Source organism: Ruditapes philippinarum, unplaced genomic scaffold, assembly GCF_026571515.1.
Source record: "Ruditapes philippinarum isolate M1 unplaced genomic scaffold, ASM2657151v2 ctg2177_1_1_1_1, whole genome shotgun sequence".
NCBI classification, from domain to species: domain Eukaryota; kingdom Metazoa; phylum Mollusca; class Bivalvia; order Venerida; family Veneridae; genus Ruditapes; species Ruditapes philippinarum.
In genome coordinates, this window is record NW_026852871.1 from 240,509 (window position 1) to 261,238 (window position 20,730).

The following is a 20,730-nucleotide window of genomic DNA, read 5'->3' on the forward strand; positions in this document are numbered from 1 at the left end:
TTCTCCCCTGAGATACTTGCTATGATAGACTTTAGACAGAATATGTCTCTGCCAGCTGAGAATACTGACAAGCTAGGCCAATCTAGCTTGGAGGTAGACACAGACGAGGATGAGGAGGAAGATATTCAGCCAAGTGCACATGATTGGTTGGAAATGGTGAAGGTGGTGAAAGCGGCAACCAATGTTCTGGCCGCTCACAAGCAGCAACAACGGTCATCTGTTTGCACCCTTGCAACAGATGACAAGGTTTTTCCACATAAAAATCTGAAGTTGATGACTGATTTTACTGCCAAAAATTCAAAATCCACACACCCCCCTACCTTACCACTTCCAGACTATACCACCCCTAAACGTACCATACGTTTTGACCAGGCAGTGGATAGTGATTGCAGTGATGACTCTATGTTTGCCAGGGCACCATCTGCCCATAGGCATTCTAGGGTTAGTAACTGGATATCTGCCTTTCCCAAACACTTATCATATGATGGTAAGAGTACTTGGGAACCGTTCTTTTTAAAGTTCACTCGCTATGTCCAACAAGGCGAGTGGACTGATGAAGAACAAGTTAGCTGCCTTGTCTGCTGTTTAGATGGTAAAGCGCTCGAGTATTATGCGCTTGTCTGTGAACAAGAAGGTCAGCTTACATACAAGAGGCTGGTTAGCAAGTTGGCTGCCCGATTTGGCCAACATGAGTTGCCAGCTGCTGCACAGGTAAGTTTTCAGAATGCAGCACAAGAGACAACCGAGTCCCTAGATGAGTGGGCTGACCGAGGTCTCACTCTAGGTTATAGAGCTTTTAAGAAGCTGCCAGAGGAGTTTGTCACTGTCCAAACAGTGAACAGATTCTGTCAGGGTATGGTTGACAAAGAGGCCGGTCTCCATGTATGCATGCAGCAACCCAAGTCTGTGCATGCAGCCATACAAATGGTACGCCAGTACCAGCAGATGTACGCAGCCATGTATGGTGACCGGAAAAAACCGGAAAAGGTTTTTGCTGTTGCCTCCCAGCCATCACGGGAGCAGCAGGCAGAGGATATGTCAACTGATGATTTAAGCGAAGCCTTAAATGACCTGGAGCAAAGACTGACAAAAACCTTTTTGTCAGAATTGTCCCAACCCCGCAGATCAACCGGATGCTACAATTGTGGCGAAATAGGGCATTTCAAAAGAAATTGCTCTAAGCTTAACGACAACCATAAGTCGTTAAACAGGGACGGTGAAAAAGTAGGTCGTTTCCCGTCCCTGTCTGCAGACAAGACCTGCAAAATTAAAAAATCCCGGTTGGCTGCCAATTTCAGCCAAGTAAGCACGGGGGGAGTCGAACCAGACCCTGTTGTTGTCTGTCAGGTCAATTCCTCTTCCCAGTTTACCATGGGGGTCCAAGTAGGGGATGTCCAAGTAACAGCAGTGGTAGATACTGCTGCCCAGGTGACCATCATTTCTGATAAGGTCTACAATTCCCTGAAGCACAAGCCCCCCAAGATAAGGGATGTCAAGCTGCAAACTGCTGGCAGGGAATTGTCTATGGCAGCCTTTGTAGCCGGTCCGGTTAAGTTGAAGGTTGGTCACCAGTGGTACCAGGTCAACATGTTTGTTGCCCCCATTGAGCAACAAATGCTGTTGGGCTTTGATTTGCTTCGTGATCCTGGCAAATCTGTGCTAGATATGAGCAAAGCAGAGCTCTACTTTGATGGTATGCGCATCTCCCTAGATGTTCATTCATCCGATAGTCCCGTGGTATCCAAAGTCACGGTGTCTAAGAGACAGGTTATACCTCCACACTCTGTGGCGAGAGTCCAATGCAGGTTACACTCTCCCCTGCATAGCTATATCGTGGAACCAGTGAACCAGAAGAAATTTCTGGCTCCCCGAGTGTTACATGAAGGCACTAACACCCCTGTGTTGTGTCTTGTTAATCCATCAGATAGCTACCGCCTTGTCAGGAGGGGAACAGAGATAGGGAGGGCATTTGCCATCAGTGAAGTTGTCAGGAATGAGTGTGATGTTGAAACATCTTTGCCCAGCAAAGTGTTTGAAACATCAGGTGCGGTTGGTCCAATACCACCACACCTGCAGGAGGTCTATGACACCTCTTGTGGCAGCCTTGATGAAGGTCAACGGATTCAATTAGCGCAATTGCTGATTGAGTTCCAAGATGTCTTCATCAAGGGTGAACTTGACCTTGGTGACTTCACTGATGAGGAACGTGATACAGATACCGGGGAGGCGAAGCCTGTGAAGCAAGGTATGAGGCAAAAGCCTGCATGCTTTGCAGGGGAAGAAGAGGCCCAGCCTCAGGAAATGCTGAAGGCTGGGGGTGTACAAGATGCCACATCCAAATGGGCATCTGCTCCAGTTTTGATTAGAAAACATGACGGCTCTGTGCGTTATTGCATAGACTATAGGAAGTTGAATAAGGTTACAGTCAAAGACGTGTATCCTTTGCCTTTAGTCGATGATTGCATGGACACATTTGCTGGCAGTGTTTGGTTTTCAAAATTGGATGCCAACTCCGCATTCTTCCAGTTGAACATCAGAGAAGGCTTTGGTTTGTGTGGTGCCCCAGCCACATTTGCCAGAGCAATGGACTTAGTCCTGAGAGGTTTGACATGGAAGACAGTCCTGGCATTTCTCGATGATATCATCGTGCTTGGACGCAATTTTGAGGACCATCTCTCAAACTTGCGGGAGGCTCTTTCGAGATTTCGGAGGCATAAGCTAAAGCTTAAGCCGAAGGAATGTATCTTCTTCCAACAAGAAGTAGAGTTTTTAGGCCGTAAAGTCGGCAAAGACAGCATTGCTATGACAGAGCATGACATAGCAGTGGTGAAGGATTGGCCTGTTCCAAACAGTGCCAAGCAGGTAGAGAGGTTTATGGGGTTGGTAAACTATCATAGAGTGTTTGTTAATGACTTCTCTAGGGTAGCAGCCCCATTGTACGCCGTCACAGGCAAAGCCAACTTTGTCTGGGGCGAAGAACAAGCAGAGTCATTCAGGACTTTGAAGTGCTTGTTGACGCAACCTCCGGTGTTAGCGTTGCCAAATCAACAGGACGAATTTATCTTGGAAACGGTCGCTTCCAATGATTCGATTGGAGCAGAGCTCTTGCAGGTGCAAGAGGGCCAAGAGAAAGTTGTTGCATTTGGTAGCTGTGCTCTTACCAAGGAGCAACAGGGTTATTGCATGACCAGGAAAGAGCTGCTAGCAGTAGTTCGGTTCACCAAACAGTTCCGACACTACTTGCTAGGAAGACCATTTGTGGTCAGGACTGACCATTCAAGTCTGAGGTGGTTGATGAATTTCAGGGAGCCACAAGGGCAACTGGGGAGATGGCTGGAAGAGCTGTCCCAGTTTAACATGGTGTTGAGACATCGTGTGAGTCGCGAGCATTCCAATGCTGACGCAATGTCAAAAATACCACTGCAAAGTGGGACATGCCGAGGTGGAATTGCTGGTGCGCGGCTGGATCAGTTGCCTTGTGGTGGATGTGAAGATTGTAAAAAGGCCCATACCAATTGGGTCAAGTTCTTCACAGATGTAGATGAGGTGGTACCGTTGGTAACCAAACCAGTGGAGTCTTCGGATTCCGGTTTAGGTGGCCAGCAGGGTACCAGGGTTTCTGTCATCTACGGGATTGATTTTCATGAAAACCAATCAGATGCAGATGGCCAGCCGGTCCTTGCCAATAAGGTCGGTGAGCATGGTCAACAGTCCCTCTCTGAAGGCCAAATCTTCAGTGGAGGGGAAGAGAAGGTAAGTATAGGTTGCGTTAGAGACCGAACATCTGATATCAGGGCCATTCCTGATAATGTAGATGTTCCGTTGCTGGCACAGATTTTAGAGGATATTCCCTGTGGCCAGCAAGGATCTCGGTGCCCAGTGCCGGGATGTTTTGAGGATCTTACCCAGAGACATGCTATGGAGGCCCGCCTCCCTGGCATATTCCAAATGGGTTTGACATGTGAAAGCATTACGAACAGAAGGATTGGTGCTTTGAAGCTGGTGATCAGGTGGTTATTGGGGTCTAATAGCACTTTGTTTGACCTGGTAACTTACCTGGAGTGTGCTGGTGTTCCGGTTTCTCAGGAAACTTGCACCAGTAATCACAGGAAAGCAGCGAAGGAGTTCTGTGAGATTCTTAGGGTACCCTTGCCCAAAGATCTCACCCCAAGGGTAAAAGGTAATGCTGTGACAGTTTTGTTCAGTGGCGCTGTCTACTGTCATTGATATCCATGCTGGAAAGACACCAGGAAGACAATCTGAAAGCCATGTTCAGCTTGTCAGCAGAGGAGTCCCAACTCCTTAGCTTTCCTAAAGTGTCTGACAGCCATTGAGTGTCTGGGTTTGAGGCTTGGCTGAAATCGGTACGGTTCAGTCAAGTAGGCCATGTTGTCCAGCCCTCTGGCATCATGGTCAAGTACCAGTACCGGTATGAACCGGGAAGCTCTAGTCTGCCCTTGGACTAGAGAGGCGTCAGTGCTTGGTTAACTTCCTGGAGCCACAGACCCCTCCTAAAGAATAGGACGGGGAGGAGTGTAGTACCGTATGGTACTGGTTACGGGAGTTGACGGAAGTTAACGGAAGGTTCCGGACCAACCGGAACTAGTGTGTTAGGCTGACAGTTGGGCGCCATATTTGTGTATTAAATATAACCAGAAGAATTAGGCAATTCCTAGCTTGGCTACGATCCAGACGTGGAAGGTAAGTCGATTGTTTGTATTGTCAATCCCTTTATAATCAATCGCGACAGTTCTATATGTCACTGATTTTTTTTTCAACCGTCAATCTAAAATCATTCTAAGAATTTCTGTGGGTCATGTTTTGTCTTGGGTAGAGGGTAGAGTAATGTAACGTTGTTTTTTCTTGAGATAATAAATCTCAAATGTCAAGCGATGTTAAATCAATCAAAATTCAAAATTCAAAAGTTGTTGGCCCCGGAAAAATAAAACGCATACGTAAAACATGTAGAATTGGATAAATACCGTCCAAACACAAGATTTTAATGTAATTGTGTTTTGTATTAACTATACATCACGAATCTGCTTTAAAATTTTATGCTATAATAGCGTCAACGCACGTTTATTTCGTGTTATAAAGTCTGCAGAGTCCCTCAGAACTGTTGGAGCCCTCGCCCTACCGGGCTTGGGCACCAACCGTTCCTCGGGACTCTGCAGACGTTATAACACGGAAAAACGTGCGTTAACCCTATATTATTGATCTTTCCCGAAATAACACTTTGCAAAGAATTTTAGTTTTCTACAGCAAACACTTTTCAGTCACAACAAAAATGTTTGCCTAGCAAAGGGTGTTGCTTTACAGAGAATGTACTGTACACTATATACTTTAACACATAAATAGGAAATACACTGTAGCTAGTTAATCAAAAAAAGCAATGTATATAATGACACAAAGCCATGAATCTGAATGCCTTTCCAAAGTAGTGTTCCAACAACTGCGAAGTGATATCATTTATAAAGCAAGTATCCATGGAAACGTTTAAGGTAATACAGTCAGGGTCATTCCAGACTTACTACATCCAAAATTTGGCCTCTTATAAGCATTACTAATATCTAATTGACCCCCCAATAACCTTGAACAAATGTGTACACTTACTGCCAGTCTGGTTTTGATTCTTATATTTATTCCAATTTTGTTGGTTCTGTTGATAGCCGCCACCAGTTTGCTCTCGGTTCTGTTGATCTGTAACAATATAAGCAATATGATTAGTAATATGTAAAAGTAATATGATTATTGGTAATCTTAATACAAGTGACTATGAAATTCACTCTGTGACAGTTATTTTGAAATCCCTTTAGTAATGCAGGGAGAACTGCACATCAAATAATTTGCTTACGCCTTACTGCCCATACATTTACCAATCTAATAATCTAAGGCTACATTTCATAGAAAGTCATTAGTCTGAAAATCAGTCTTAAGATCAAAACTGAGATAATTTTCTGTTTCAAAGAAAATGTCTTGACTTATGACTCTTACTTTAGTATGACTCTCTTAACTATTGAATTGCAATACAAAAGAGCAATAACACACTGCTATTTCTTAACTTTTCTCTCTAGAAAAAGACTTTAATTGTAGTCTTGCAGTCTTTGGCTGAAGGTATAAACATTTATTGGAGGGATCGTAAATTAGTCCTGAAGTTGGTTATATATCCTAGAACTTAAGATACACATTTTATACCATTTTATATGAAATGCAGACCTGTAAACTAACTAGATTATATCTTTCAAGTGTTAGTAGTACACACACAACCTTAACATTCAAGTAGTCTGACAGGGCAAATTGCCCACTTATTTAGATAATATAATCTTGTAACTGTTATATTGACCTTTGTTTTTAATTTTACATCAGCACAGAGTACAATATATCAAGATTCATTAAGGTGCATGTTGAAACACTAAATCCACAACTAACTCTCTCTAAAATATCATGTGAACTTAGAATAGTTATGTATTTCTATAAATCAAAGTATGGCATACTTTTTAACATTTTACAACTATAAAACCTTTCATTGTCGAGACAACTTTATTGTTGTCTGGAATCAAATGATAAAATAACATTGCTGTGAATCAAGAATCAAGTTTTTAATGCAATTTGGTCATAAGAAAAAGCTCGGATGGTAGTCAGACAGTAACTTTGTTTTCTCCCTTAAGGAGTCATAAAATAAATTTTAAATTCATTTTTTAAAATAAACATTTCGTTTTTTTAGATACATTTCATTTCCTCATATAACTACCACCATTACATTAATGCATCAGAAAATACATGTATAGGGAGGAGACTTTTTCACCACTGGAAACCATGAAATTTTCAAACATTCACTTGTTTATATTTCATTAAAATTACACCCGTAACCCAAATCATAAACACGGGGTCAGACCAACCTGGGCAACATTTTATAACAGTAACAAAAACATTCAATGACATAACAATTGTAAACAATGCAGTAAACAGGTTGAAGTCAATACAACAACTGTTATAAACAAGCATCCATAGAATACAAGTTTTTCTCCATGAGTATTGGTATTAACAAAAAACTTTAACCAAGAACCTTAAAAATAATTTTTCAAAAATTTAGAAAATAAGGTAAAAAATAATTAACAAAGACAGAATGCTTCTTATAAAATGCTCCATTTTTCAGTAAAATGTCTTATAAGTTTGCCATGATAAAAAAACGCCACTTTTTTACACTTTAATTTGAGGCGAGTCATTTAATGCAACGTTTACTCAAAGAGAGGTTACAGCTTAGTTTGAACTTATCCATTACTTTAAAGGTCACAAAGCCACTTTCCAGCTTCATTAAAGGATCAAGGAACACATAAGGTGCTCCTTTACAATTCCAGCACGAGCCAGCAACCAATGAGAACCCCTGAGCTTCCATGAGCTGGCTGGATAGCTTCCTGACAAAAAATTCAAAGTCTGGATTTGAACCCGCAGAGAAGACTGTTAAGTAATTTAAAGTCAGGGCTGGCAAAATCAGGTTTTAATTTAATTGTTCGTTTTTATCGGAATCATTTCTTAACATGTCCGTAAGTTATTAAAAGTGAATTCTCAAAAAATTTCCCACATGTCCGTACAGGCTCTGGGTAAACTTGAGCAATGCGGACAATTTGATTGTGCCGCCCCTGAAAGTCACGTGACCTGAAATTAAACACTCTACAGGTTCAGAAGAAAGAGCTTTCATAACGAAACATTCTGTCGATATTAAGCAAACTATCACCTTCTCCAGTCACCACAATTTTATTAGCCCTTTCACTGGTAAATAAAACAATCGATAATTATATTAAAGAGATGAGTATTAGTTTTAAAGTCTCACCATCACAGTGTTAGTCATGCTGAAGGTGTTGCTGCTATATACATGTATAGAGCACAAAAAATAATCAAATTAAAAATATTCCAACTCAAGAATCCTAATCAACCAACCATCTATTGTGTAAGATTTCTAATGAAAATTGCCCTCACAAAAAAGATTGTTATTGTAAATGCAAATAACATTGAAGATGTTATAAATATGGAAAGATAATGAACAAATAAGGTGCTAGTCTACCCTACCACAGCTGATCCTATTATATGTGAAGTTTGTTTCTTAATAAATGAATTTTATGTGAAGTTGGTTTATTGATAAATGAATTTTATGTGAAGTTTGTTTCTTAATAAATGAATACTACACTCAGGGTTTTCATTTTTATCTGAGCCAACAGACACGCCTACGAAAACAACCAATTTGGCCAAGAGTTGAGGAGTATATTTAAATCAAGACTGAAATACAACTGATTTTATCAGCATTTCAACCGATGATATGGATCGTCAATCTGTTAATTATGAAAACCCAGAAAGTAAATCAGTTTTTTGTATGGAAAATATAACCGATATCAACAAAATTAAATTTTCAACCTACGATATGGATAGCCAATCTGTTAATAATGAAAACCCTGCTCCCTACAAAGTATACGGTCCCACCTCCCCTCTTAAAGGCATTACAGATCTCTATTTTCATTTTTTGCTAAAAATTGCTCCCCCCAACATACATTGAATCAGCTGTTATAATAAATTAAAGCTAAAGTGACTAAGAATTTAAAGAAAAAAGAATTTCCGTGTTAGCTAATAGAAATCGAATCCAAGCTAATAGTAGTAGTATTTATCCACTTCTGAAAAACACTAAATTTACAATGTTTACTTACTAGGATTTTTATTAAAGAAAAAGTTCCCTTGTTTTATTTCCAGTATTCTTTCATTGTTTTCCACGAGTGTTCCAACCTTCTCTGACAGTTGTAGAGCAAGTGCTTGTAGACGTGTCGGTTCGGTCCGGTGCATGATCACTGTTTGAGTCGGCTCATCCAGAGATGCCTGAAATAAGTAATTATATATGCATTATACAGTTTTTTTATAATTATGAATGGTAGTAACTTGTCATTTTCATACAAATACTGTCAATTCAATTAATTTATTGGTCACTAAATTTCTTGGTTTTGTAAAGCATGACATTTTCATGGGTTCTTATAAATTCACAAATTATCTGTTTCGGCAACAACAGAATGCACTAATAGTGTTATAATCATACAGCACACGAAACAAAATTTGATTGCGCTTAAAACAACGAAAAATTAAACCTCCATGAATAATAATGATTTTGCATCAGCAACTTTATTTAAATCATTATGCACTTAACATACAAAACCTAAAGTCTTAAAATCCTGGAATATTAAACCAGGATATACAGTTAACTAGTCACTGAAAAACAGGCTTTCTCTTAGATTTCTTCATAAAATTACAGTAGCTGTGTTTATAAAACTATATAAACATCACGATCATCCATGAAAAGCGAAATTACAAATGTGCAGAGATTCACCGTGGCTGCAGTTCTTATGCCTCCACCCTATGTTGTAATTGAGGTTGTATACCACACTCAAGTGAAATCATAAATATGTATGTAATTATGCTTATAAAACAATTTTCAAACATCGAATAATATTCAAAATATGTACTGCAAATATTTGTACATATTATATGTAATCATTAAAATATATGCATTCATTTCTTATTGAAAATTTTGACTTTGACTTTATATAGCAAATGAAACTTTTATTACCTCCAACTATTTACATGAAATGTTAAATTTAGTTTCTTTATAAATAATGCTTTTTGGAACTTACAAAATTGATAAATCATATTTTTTGTTACAGGATCTTTACAGGAAACTCCTCAGCCACAAGTGGCTTAAATCTTTTACCGGGAGGTAAGAAAATGGGACATACATACTGTTACACACAAAACTACTCACCATTAATTCTTCATTGATGATCATTTTACTAATGATGGAGTGCACTTTATAAACGTCTAGTTCAAACATTTCAGCCAGGGTGACGAGACTGAGGTATCGTATACACTGCTGTACGTGAACAAGTACGTCCTTAAACTCTCCTCCTGTATCTTACATACAATCATGTCCCGTACTTCATCCTTGTTTTGGAACAAATCCCATACCTACATACCTACACAAGAAATTGAATAAACAAACAATCATATTATGAAACACAAGCAAATTTTTTCAACTGTAATCAATGGTCTTATATTTTCACATCATGTGATTAAAACTGTAACGTATGGGACAACTGACCTTTTACATCGGCCTCATACCTTAGAGTATAAATGCAAATTACTTTGATAATTACATGTAAAATATTTTTTTTTATTCATGCATTATTTTATCAATAATTTTTTTTAATCAAATCTATTTAGCCACGCAATGAACAAACATGTTTACCCCTGATTTATTTGTCAACAAATACTTGAAAAACATAGATATAAATACACTTACATGTTTTTTTTAAATTTTGTTCATCAATAATTACAAAGTTGTAGCGCAAATCATATAATGTGACTTTAAAAAAGAACATTAATTTTTATTTAAAATATTCTTTTTCAAGCCTTTAATATCTTTTCCATACATCTTATCATATACATATAAAGGTTTTGACAGGTTATATAACCCAAGCCATTAGATTAGGCAAGGTTTGTATTACACACAACTGTGGATACACAGTCATATAACCTAAAAAATCCTTTTGACAAATTTATAACACAGCTTTAGTTTCCTTTATTTGACAAAAAATGAAAATTGATTTACAAATTGATAGCAGCAGTGCATGTTTGTTTGATTGGGTTTTACGTCACAATGACACAGTATAGGTCATATTGCGACGTTCCAGCTCTACTGGTGGAAGACGACCTAAGGTGCCCCTTCGTGCATTATTTCAGGCACAAACGGACCACTAACATTCCGTAAGCTAGCTGGATAGCTTCCTCACATGAAAGAATCAAAAACCCCTGTCGGGATTCGAACCAAAAGCGGTGAGGGGCAAGTGGTTTGAAGTCAAAGACCCAGTGCATAATGATTAATATACAAAACATGAATGATAAGTGAAACTATGCTTACCTTAGAATTCATTTTATCATTAATGTTGAAGTTTTTACACGCCTTCCAGTCACCAGTCTTCATGGCTTTAGACGCGGCTACAATATACTCTCTCATGCTCTCTGGTGATCCGGTCAGTGTCTGACGCTCGCTCATACGTAACACGTGATGGAAATTCTTACTGATCATTCTACGTCTCGCATCCATCTCGTGGGCTGTAATAGAAATTTTTTTTTCATATAATCAATGAATATTTTCATATGATTATGACACTTTGAAGTATGATAAACCAATAAATTGCTGAATATCTTAAATGGACCTGCCAACATTCTGTTTCTGGAACAGTCTTATATCATCAAGATGAAAATTTAATGTAAATCAGCCAACAGCAAAGGGCCATCTTGGCCATCCTTTTGTATATTGTAAATGGCCAAAGGGTATATTGTATATGCCGATTTGCCAATAAACTGAAACTGAAACTGTTTATACAAATTTATTTTATTTTGATTGTGTTGGAAGCTATAAGTTTATTGAAACACTTTTGAATCTGTTCTTGGAACTAACCAGTACTTATCAATGTTTGTAAATTTTTCTTGCTTCAGGAAACAACATGTTTACCATGACGATGTTTGAACAGACGCGGCAAGCAATCCTTAGATTACTAGTCTGACCGGTTAACCACTTGGCCATGCCGCCACAGTATTGTCAGGCTTTATACAGGTGGTTAAGGCTAATCAATTTCTCATGCAAAAGATCAAGGTGTTAGATATTCAGCTGGTTATTTTATAACAACAATCGTATAAAATCACTGACCTGCCATATAAGGAATTTCCATCAACATGGCGGATACAAGATACACACATTCTAGAAGCTCTAGATTAATGTGCATATGGTACGGTAGTAAACGTCTTTTCTCTATCTTTTCCTGTTCGGGGGTACGCTCGTGCTGGCGCTGTAGAAGCAGACCCTACAAACATAAATAAAGTTTTATCAAAAGTCAATTCTTACAGGCTCTATCCAATAATGTTTTAATAGAAACATAAATTATTAAGCTTTCTAAACAAGGATGTAAGAAAAGTACACTTTCTAAGCCCAACACACAAAAATATTAAATCAGAACATACTTCCCAAGATTTAGATTCTTTTGTTTTAATGCAAATCTATACAAGAGCAACGCATGTGGTGTTAACGCCTGTCTAGTAAAAATTCTAAGTTCTAAGCGGCACAACTCAAATATTACTTTCAGCATTATGACCCTTGTCTGACAACTGCACTTTGTGATGATAAGCAAGTGTTCAAAGTTTCATGTTGGTAGCTTTTGGGATTTTGGAATTTCTGAATAATGGGCAATATTTAAGTTTTTGCACAACAACGAGGACAATGCAGTGATCATAATAGCTCAACTAACCCAAACCCTATTTGGTGATGATAAACTTAATTTGCGCACTACGTTCATTAAAATACTTCCGAAACTTAACACCGATTGCAGAGAATATTTAAATATTATTCTATCTAACAGTTCAAGCGATGGATACTACTAACAGTTCAAGCGATGGATACTAAGTATCAAAATTGGCCAATAACCCTTTCGGGGGAGACTTCCTTAAAAAGTTATTTTTACTTTTAGCTCAGGTTGCCATCTTTTTTAGCCTGCTTTAAAAATGATCAAGAGCCAAGTTTATTTCTATTTTAAGGGAAAATTTATGTTCTTTAGTATGTTATGTTAATTTCCCTGATTTTTTTTGTGTCATTTACCTGTGCCAGTAGTTCCTTAGCTCGACCTTCACTCTGGATATCTACCCGACCTCCACTCTGGATATCTACCAGTGCATTGTGAGCATCCTTGGTCATCCCTTGTCTGAATGAACACAGACCTAACTGTACCATTGTACGATTATATAGGATCTGAAAATATAAAGGGAAACATAAAATCAAATACTGACAAAACTAATGAAAGGATTTCATAAATGACTTCATGACATAAATCATGGCGCAGTAGTGTAATAAAGGCATTTATTACATGCTTTTGGTGGTATTATATAACAGTGAAATATAAATCTGACTTTTTGTTTGTTTCATTTTACGCCTTTTCCCAACAATATTTCAGTCATATAGGCGGGTAGTTTCCTAACCATCGTTCCTGGAGAGTTACACCAGTACTTGGAGAGTTACACCAGTACTAGATTACCTTCTACCATGCTAAACTACCAAAGCATCTCCCAGAGATCGAACCCACGCCAGAGAGGTAACTGGATTAGAAGTCATCGACTCTAACCCATCGACCACGAAAGCGGTTATAAATCTGAGTCAATTTGATATTTTCACAGATTTAAATTTAAGCCTGTTAAGTTGTTTCAGTGATATACCAGCGTGCACAATACTGGGAACCAAGTAAATGGCGTGACCTGGTTTATGACGTCACGATGATTATTATTTGGTATGCTTTTCATTTAGTATGAGGTAAAAATGTCTTTTTAAAGGCATAATATGTAAACAGAAAATTTGTTTAGTTTAGTGTAAGAATGAAATGAACACCAAAAGTTAATATCACACTTGTGATATGCCACTTGTGAAATATACTTTTTGGTTCTTACTTGGTAAAATACATTCCAATCTTACACTGAACTAAACAAATATCCTCTATTTAATTTACAAGAGGGCCAAGATGACCCCAGATCACACACCTGACCCATCGAACTGATTAAAAAATGTGACCACTAGGTTGTTAACAAGGTTTTCCCGTATCTGAGCAGTGTGACCTAGTCTTTGACCCCAGGTGACCTTTATTTGAACTTGACCTAGAAATCATCAAAACACACTTTTAGACCAATTTCCAGGATATTTGTATCAAAACAGTAGCCACTAGAGTATTAACAAGATTTTTTTATTTTTAGCTCCTCTGACCTAGTTTTTTTATCCGAGATGACCTATGTTAGAACTAATCTGAGCAATTATCTAGACAAGCATCCTAACCAAGTTTGGTGATGATTGAGGCAAAAATGTGACCAGCAGAGTCTTAACAGGATTTTTCTATTTTTAGCTCCTTTGACCTAGTTTTCTTGCATAGCAGACTGGCGTTTCCGTGTGTGTCTTATCCATGCCGGAAATTTCATCTGGCATGGGGGTGCCAGATGAGTCGCGTGCTGTACAATGGCACGCTTAGGATGACGTCATTTTACCGTTATGAATGAAGTTGCAATTTCATACGCTGTTGTAAGAAAATAGTTACGGCTGTAATGATATAAATTTCCTTTGAAAATAAAGATAAAGAATTTAAAATATAATGGAATATTGTAGAATATGGAAGAAAAAATATCTGATATATGTTTGCGGTTCGGATCGTAGTATCTATCCCTCGGTAACCCGCCCATGGGCGATAACTCGACAAGCCTCGTTACCGCCCAATGGGCGGGTCACCTCGGGACGGATATTCCGGTCCGAACCGCAACAAATGACAGATATTATTATTACATCCGAGATGACCCATGTTAAAACTCATCCGTACAATTACCTAGAAAAGCATCCTGACAAAGTTTGATGATGATTGAGGCAATAATTTGACGGCTAGAGTGTTTTTAACGAACAAATGTGGGCGGACGTCGGACATTCAAGGATCCTAAAAGCTCACCCTGAGCTAGCTCAGATGAGCTAAAAAGGGTGTTTTATTTCCCAAATAGACAATTTTCCAATCAAGAAGTGAAAAGGGGAATCTTGTACTTTCCAATTCAGGAAAGATTCACAACTGTTTAATGACTATCAGGATAACTGTCACTACGCATACCAATGGAATGTAGGTCAACAACTTTTGTAAATGAGACATTATTAATACAAGAAACATGGCAATGCCATGAAACCAGGTTTTCAATTATCACCATTGTAGACAAATATGTTGTATTTGAAATACAAATACAAGCAACAAACAATGTAGCTATGTGCAATGTAAAACATGAATAATGTAGGAGGAATTGCCACAGAGGAAGTGTTCACTATAATTATATTCTGTATAAGGAAAAAAACAAAGGGCCATAATAAATAAAAAATTATTCAATCACAAAACCCCGGCAATATGCGCCAAGGCACTGGATAACAAAGCTTCTGTGAAAGTTAGAACAAAATCCGTTGAGAAATGTAGGAGTTCAGCACAGAAGAATTTTTTCACTATATATTCTGTATAAGGAAAAATAACAAAGGGCCATAATTAGGTCAAATATTATCCAATCACAAAACCCCGATAATGTGCGCCAGGGCACTTGATAACAAAGCTTCTGTGAAAGTTTGGTCAAAATCTGTTGAGAAATGTAGGAGAAGTTGCACATGGTAAAAATTGTTCACTATATAATCTGTATAAGGAAAAAAACAAAGGGCCATAATTAGGTCAAATATTATACAATTACAAAACCCTGACAATATGCCCTAAGGCACTTGATGACAAAGCAAGCCTCTGTGAAAGTTTGGTCAAAATATGTTGAGAAATGTAGGAGAAGTTGCACATGGTAAAAATTGTTCACTATATAGTCTGTATAAGGAAAAAAAAACAAAGGGCCATAATAAGGTCAAATTTTATCCAATCACAAAACTCCGACAATATGCGCCAGGTCACTTGATGACAAAGCTTCTGTGAAAGTTTGGTCAAAATCCGTTGAAAAAATGTAGGAGGAGTTGCGCACAGAAAAAATTGTTTACGCCCGCCCGCCCATCCGCCCGCCCGCCGACATACCTCAATCTAGTAACCAGTTTTTTCCTTCGGAAAACCTAGTTAAAAACAATAAATGTTTTAAACAGATACAGTAAACTGTTGCTTTTACGTTTTGACCTATATAATAATTTACTATCTAACTAACTTGATAACAACCAAAATAGACAAATACACAAAATCAAGATAACCAGTCTTTAAAATGTCATTTCAAATTGTCCAATTTATACTATACAAACATACAGTGATATTTCCACTTTGATTATATCTATGTAAGAAATCATTTTGTAAAACAAACCAAAACAAAACAAAGAGCTACATAAATGATACTTTAAACCTGCTAGATCACTGAGTTTTTTATTCTGAATGACTGTTAGTATGCAATAAATTTTAAATTGATTTTCGTAATCTTACAAGCTTGCATATTTATTCATATATTTAAATAATCAATACCAAACAAAGGTAGAAGGAAGTAGCCTTAAACTACCGCTTTAAATGTAATACCGGGTATATTGAGTGTAACATGATATCATTTTATAAATTTATCTTTACTACAAGTTTACATACCATTGAGTAGACTTCAGTGCGACTTGTCGGATCAATAACTTAAGAAGACATTTTTTTTCAATATCCAAATGAGAAGTATAAATCACTGGTGAGTAAATTTACTCAATATCTATGTTTAAAACTTAAATAAAGTTTACTTTATACTTTAATATATCAATCAATTTACTCAATATCTATGTTTAAAACTTTAATAGTTTACTATATACTTTCATATATCAATCTAAAATGATTTAACATGAATAACCTTGAGAGACAATTCCTGTACCCCACCCACAACTCAAACTGGATTTAAAAAAAAAATTTGTTGGGTTTGGTGTGTCAACAGCGATGTATCTATCCTTTAAAAGTCACAGATGCCCTTTAAAATGGTCCAATTTTACCAGAGCCTAAAGTGATAAGCTTTTGCTACTGGGCTAAAACTGACTTTTTTATATCTTGATATCCCACAATTTAATAATGGACTGTTCAGAAAATGGAGGCTAGACATGTCAATTTGAGAAATTCAGCAGATTTTGGTGTAATAATGGTTCATTTTTTAGGGGTTTGATATCCTTAGCTTAAAAACATATTCAGTCATGTACAAATTAAAAGTACAATGATGAAAATTTAAAATAAACCTTTGAAAAAGTCATTTTGTCCATAAAATTTCATGTCCATGAAATGAAATGAATTCATAGCAAGAATAAGAAAGAAATTATTTTCTTTCAAGTTTCTTTATTTGTTATGAACAAAAAGCCACATCAAGCATCTATTTATTTCTATTTTAGGCAATATTATGGCTGTACCTGGTAAAAAGTCATCTCAAAAAGTCTCATCTACACTATCTCAAGGTGGTGCTGAAGATTTTGACATATTCTGTAATCAATGTGACAGAGATGACATCAGACTACCTGCCTTTGGTTACTGTCTCGATTGTGAGGTACATTTATGTCAAACTTGCTATAACACTCACAGGCGACCAAAACCACTAAGCCATCATCAACTTCTAGATAAAGATCACATGCCACAAAAACAAAACCTCAGTAAGTCATTAAAATCTACTTCAGGCGCACAGGATGGTGATTTATCAAAGCCTTGTACCAAACATACCAAAGAAGTGATCAAGTTCTACTGTCATGACCATAATACACTAATATGTAGTGTATGTGTGACCCTTGAACACACAAAAACATCCTGCAATGTGGACTACATACCTGATATATCAGGGCAGATTTTAAACAGCACAGAGTTCAAAGAAACTATTACAGATATTCACAAATTAACAGAGAAATGCTGCCAGATTACAAAAGATATGAAACAACTAGTTGCTAAATCAACAAATTCTCTGAAAGATGCTATAGCAGAGATAGACAACTTCAGGACAGAGATAAACAAGAGATTAGATGAACTAGAAAAGGAGGTTAAAGATACTGCAACAACAATTCAGCATGACAACAACAAAAAGTTGAAAACAACAGAAATAACATGTGATAACATCAACAGATCACTCCAAGCTACAGGTGATACTCTAAAACATCTCAACACCAACAAGAAAACTGACCAACTGTTTACTGAATTGAAAACAGCTCAGCAACAGATATTACACAATGAAAATATAGCAAAAAAACTACCAACAACCAATGATGTTGATGAATACAATTTTGAACCAAATCATGCTATCAAAAAGCTCCTTCAGAATGAGAAGTCATTGGGAGCATTGAGAAAAAAGGAAATACAGCAACCAGCTCAACCAAAGAATAAGGCTGCAGTACCAGTGAAAATGTCCACCCTCAGAAACATCAATGTTAAAACATCCTCAGATACAAAGGATTGCGAGATTTCTGGTATAACTGTCTCTCCTCAAAATCAATTATTTGTAGCAGATTACAATAATTCCTCAATTAAAATGATAGACATAAACAGTGAAAAAATCAAACAACTACAGCTTGAATCAGGCCCCTGGGATATCACCATAGTGACCAGAGATACACTCGCTGTTACATTACCACACATTGGAACAATACAGTTCATTTCCTTCTCCTCAAACTCTCTCTCATTGAAAAACAAACTGAAAGTAGATGGAGAGTGCTTTGGAATAAGCCATCATCAGGGGAAACTTGCACTTACATTTACATTTCCTGGCAAACTCCAAATCATGGACTTGAAAGGTAATATTAAAATTACAGTTGAGAGAGATTCCAATGGTGACAGTATTTTCAGTGACCCTTGGTATGTCACCACAAACAATCATTCAATCTATGTATCTGCTCATGACAAAAAAGAAGTTATATGGTTTAATTGGCAAGGAGAGATAATAGGAAGGAATGTAGATATTGAAAGACCAGAGGGTATTTCACTGTTAGATGACGGGTCCTTCTTTGTGAGTAATTACTCGGGTGAATGTATATATAGAGTTAGTAGTGATTGTAAAGACATGACAACTATACTGAATGTGGAGTATGCTCATGCTATATGTTGGTGTGCTGAGACAAGTACACTTTATTTAAGTACATACAAAGATTATTTTGACGAGAGGAACAATCATATCAAAGTGTATAAAATGGTGTAGAACCAAGAAATGACAATTGATGCAGTCAAGGATAGACAAGATACTACCATTAAGTACATCAGATCAAGCAACCCTAATCAAGATCACCAGCAGCATTCAAGATCACCAGTAGAATTCAAGATCACCAGTATTCAAGATCATCAGTTTTCAAGATCACCAGCACTCAAGATAACTAGCATCCAAGATGACTAGTATTTAAAACCACCAGTATTCAAGATCACCAGCATTCAAGACCACCAGTATTCAATATTTTGCATTCAAGATAACTAGCATTCAAGATAACTAGTATTCAAGATCACCATTATTCTAGATAACAAGCACTCACTTAAAATTTAGCAACATTATAATGGTATTCAATATCATTTGTTTTTTGTTGGTTTTTGTATATGTGCTCTAAAGAAAATAAAACCAGGGTTGGAGAGGAGAACTTTATTTTCCATTTATGATACTGTGTTCTTTCTTTTCCCTGGTCAGATTACAGTGTTTTCTTTCATTTTTAAAAATAAAAATATAAATATAACAAGAGGGTCCTGATTCGCCTACCAGAAACAACTGTTGTTCAGTGTTAAAAAAATTAAATTTTAAAAAATGAATTTTCCCCAAAGGCAATTTTCCACCTAATTTTTAAATTTTTGCCCCTCTTGAAAAATAAACTTAAACAACAAAATTTGGGTTTTTTTTTCCTTTTTCAAAAAAACATAGAGCCAAGGGGGCCCCTGATCATTTCATCTGACCCATCTTTTCATTGTTAAACTTAAAATAAATTGAAATTTTTTGTCCAAAAATTTTAAAAAAAAGGCCCTTTGTTAAAAATATCATGTTGAAAAGTGTTTTCCTTTATGAGACAATGACAAAAAATGCAGAATAAAAGGGACCACTAGAGCAAAGGGTTAAATTTTGAGGGGAAAAATTTTTTTTCTTTAATTTTTATATATGAAAAAATAAAATGTAAACATCAAAAAAATTAAGGTGTAAGTTTTCAAAATTTACAGTTCGGACAACAATTTTTTATACATTCTGTATTGTAACATGACTGTACCTAAAAACAAGAGCTGTCACAGGTAGGGTAGGATATCGTTAAGAACTAAACGATATAATACCATACCGATACTTGTGAAACGATACGGTATTATATCGATACCGATACTCGATACTTTTAAAGCGTTTGAGCAGCTTTATTCATTATGTATTCATTATTTCTATAGGAATCTTATTTTGTTTTGTTTTATTATCAAGAAAAAGTAATTAACAAGCTTTTTTGTGAAGTTAATTATATTCCATATCCCTTTTACTGAGAATGTATTAAGATAAAATTGAGAAAATGAAAATGTTATTGTTTATGAAATAAAATACTCTGAGACTTTGACATCAACATATCAATGATACCATGAAATCAGCAGGAAAATTAACAGAAAATTAGGTCCGGAGAACGCTTTTTTCTAGAGCTCACCATGATGTTGATATCAACAACAACATGCCAGAGATCTGCCGAGAATTTTAAAGTACTTGGCCCCACTTGGTCTGAAAATGATGAGTGATTTTGACCAAAGTATGGGCCTTGGGAAACTAAGTAAACAATGACCTAAATCACTGTTAAAAAGTTTGTAGATATTTCAATTTCCCTGGTAATAAAACTTAAATGTTATTTTATGACAAGTGGTTCACTTATGATTCAGTACTTAACTAATAATTAAAAATTATGCCTAGATGGTAACTAATATTATTTGAGTTTATGCAGAATGTTATTATTGTCCAACTTTATTTGTCATCCAATGAAAATGCTGTAATTCTTCAAAAAATGAGTGTTAATTTTCATAGAAGAACAAATGTCAATACTAAATCAAATTCTGTTCAAAGTCACCTCCTATTTTTCATAGTGCTTCCACGTTTGTTATATATATTTACATATATGGAAAAACATTGTCTCCCTGGGGCAGGGCCAGTTTTGGCCCCATGGCTTTTATTTGAACAAACTTGGAATAGACTAACTAG

General features: G+C 36.6%; 1 protein-coding gene, 1 long non-coding RNA gene and 1 pseudogene across 3 annotated transcripts in view; 2 read left to right on the forward strand and 1 right to left on the reverse strand.

Moving 5' to 3' along the window:
* Positions 1-19,131, forward strand: part of LOC132727112 (E3 ubiquitin-protein ligase TRIM71-like) — a 39,520-nt gene extending 20,389 nt beyond the window's left edge. The window contains exons 1-2 of one of the 2 annotated variants that reach the window (XM_060712521.1): positions 16,187-16,278; positions 16,958-19,131. In XM_060712521.1, coding sequence (XP_060568504.1) covers positions 16,966-18,738 — 1,773 coding nt within the window. In that variant the 5' untranslated portion in view covers positions 16,187-16,278; positions 16,958-16,965 and the 3' untranslated portion in view covers positions 18,739-19,131. Of the gene's footprint in view, positions 1-16,186; positions 16,279-16,957 lie in introns of those variants that run through there. The other variant, XM_060712528.1, reaches the window with a different exon arrangement.
* LOC132727144 (uncharacterized) overlaps positions 1-20,730 on the forward strand; it is a 66,295-nt gene that overhangs the window by 17,659 nt on the left and 27,906 nt on the right. The gene's annotated exons all lie outside the window — the stretch shown is intronic.
* Positions 1-20,730, reverse strand: part of LOC132727136 (eukaryotic translation initiation factor 3 subunit C-like) — a 29,578-nt pseudogene that overhangs the window by 5,983 nt on the left and 2,865 nt on the right.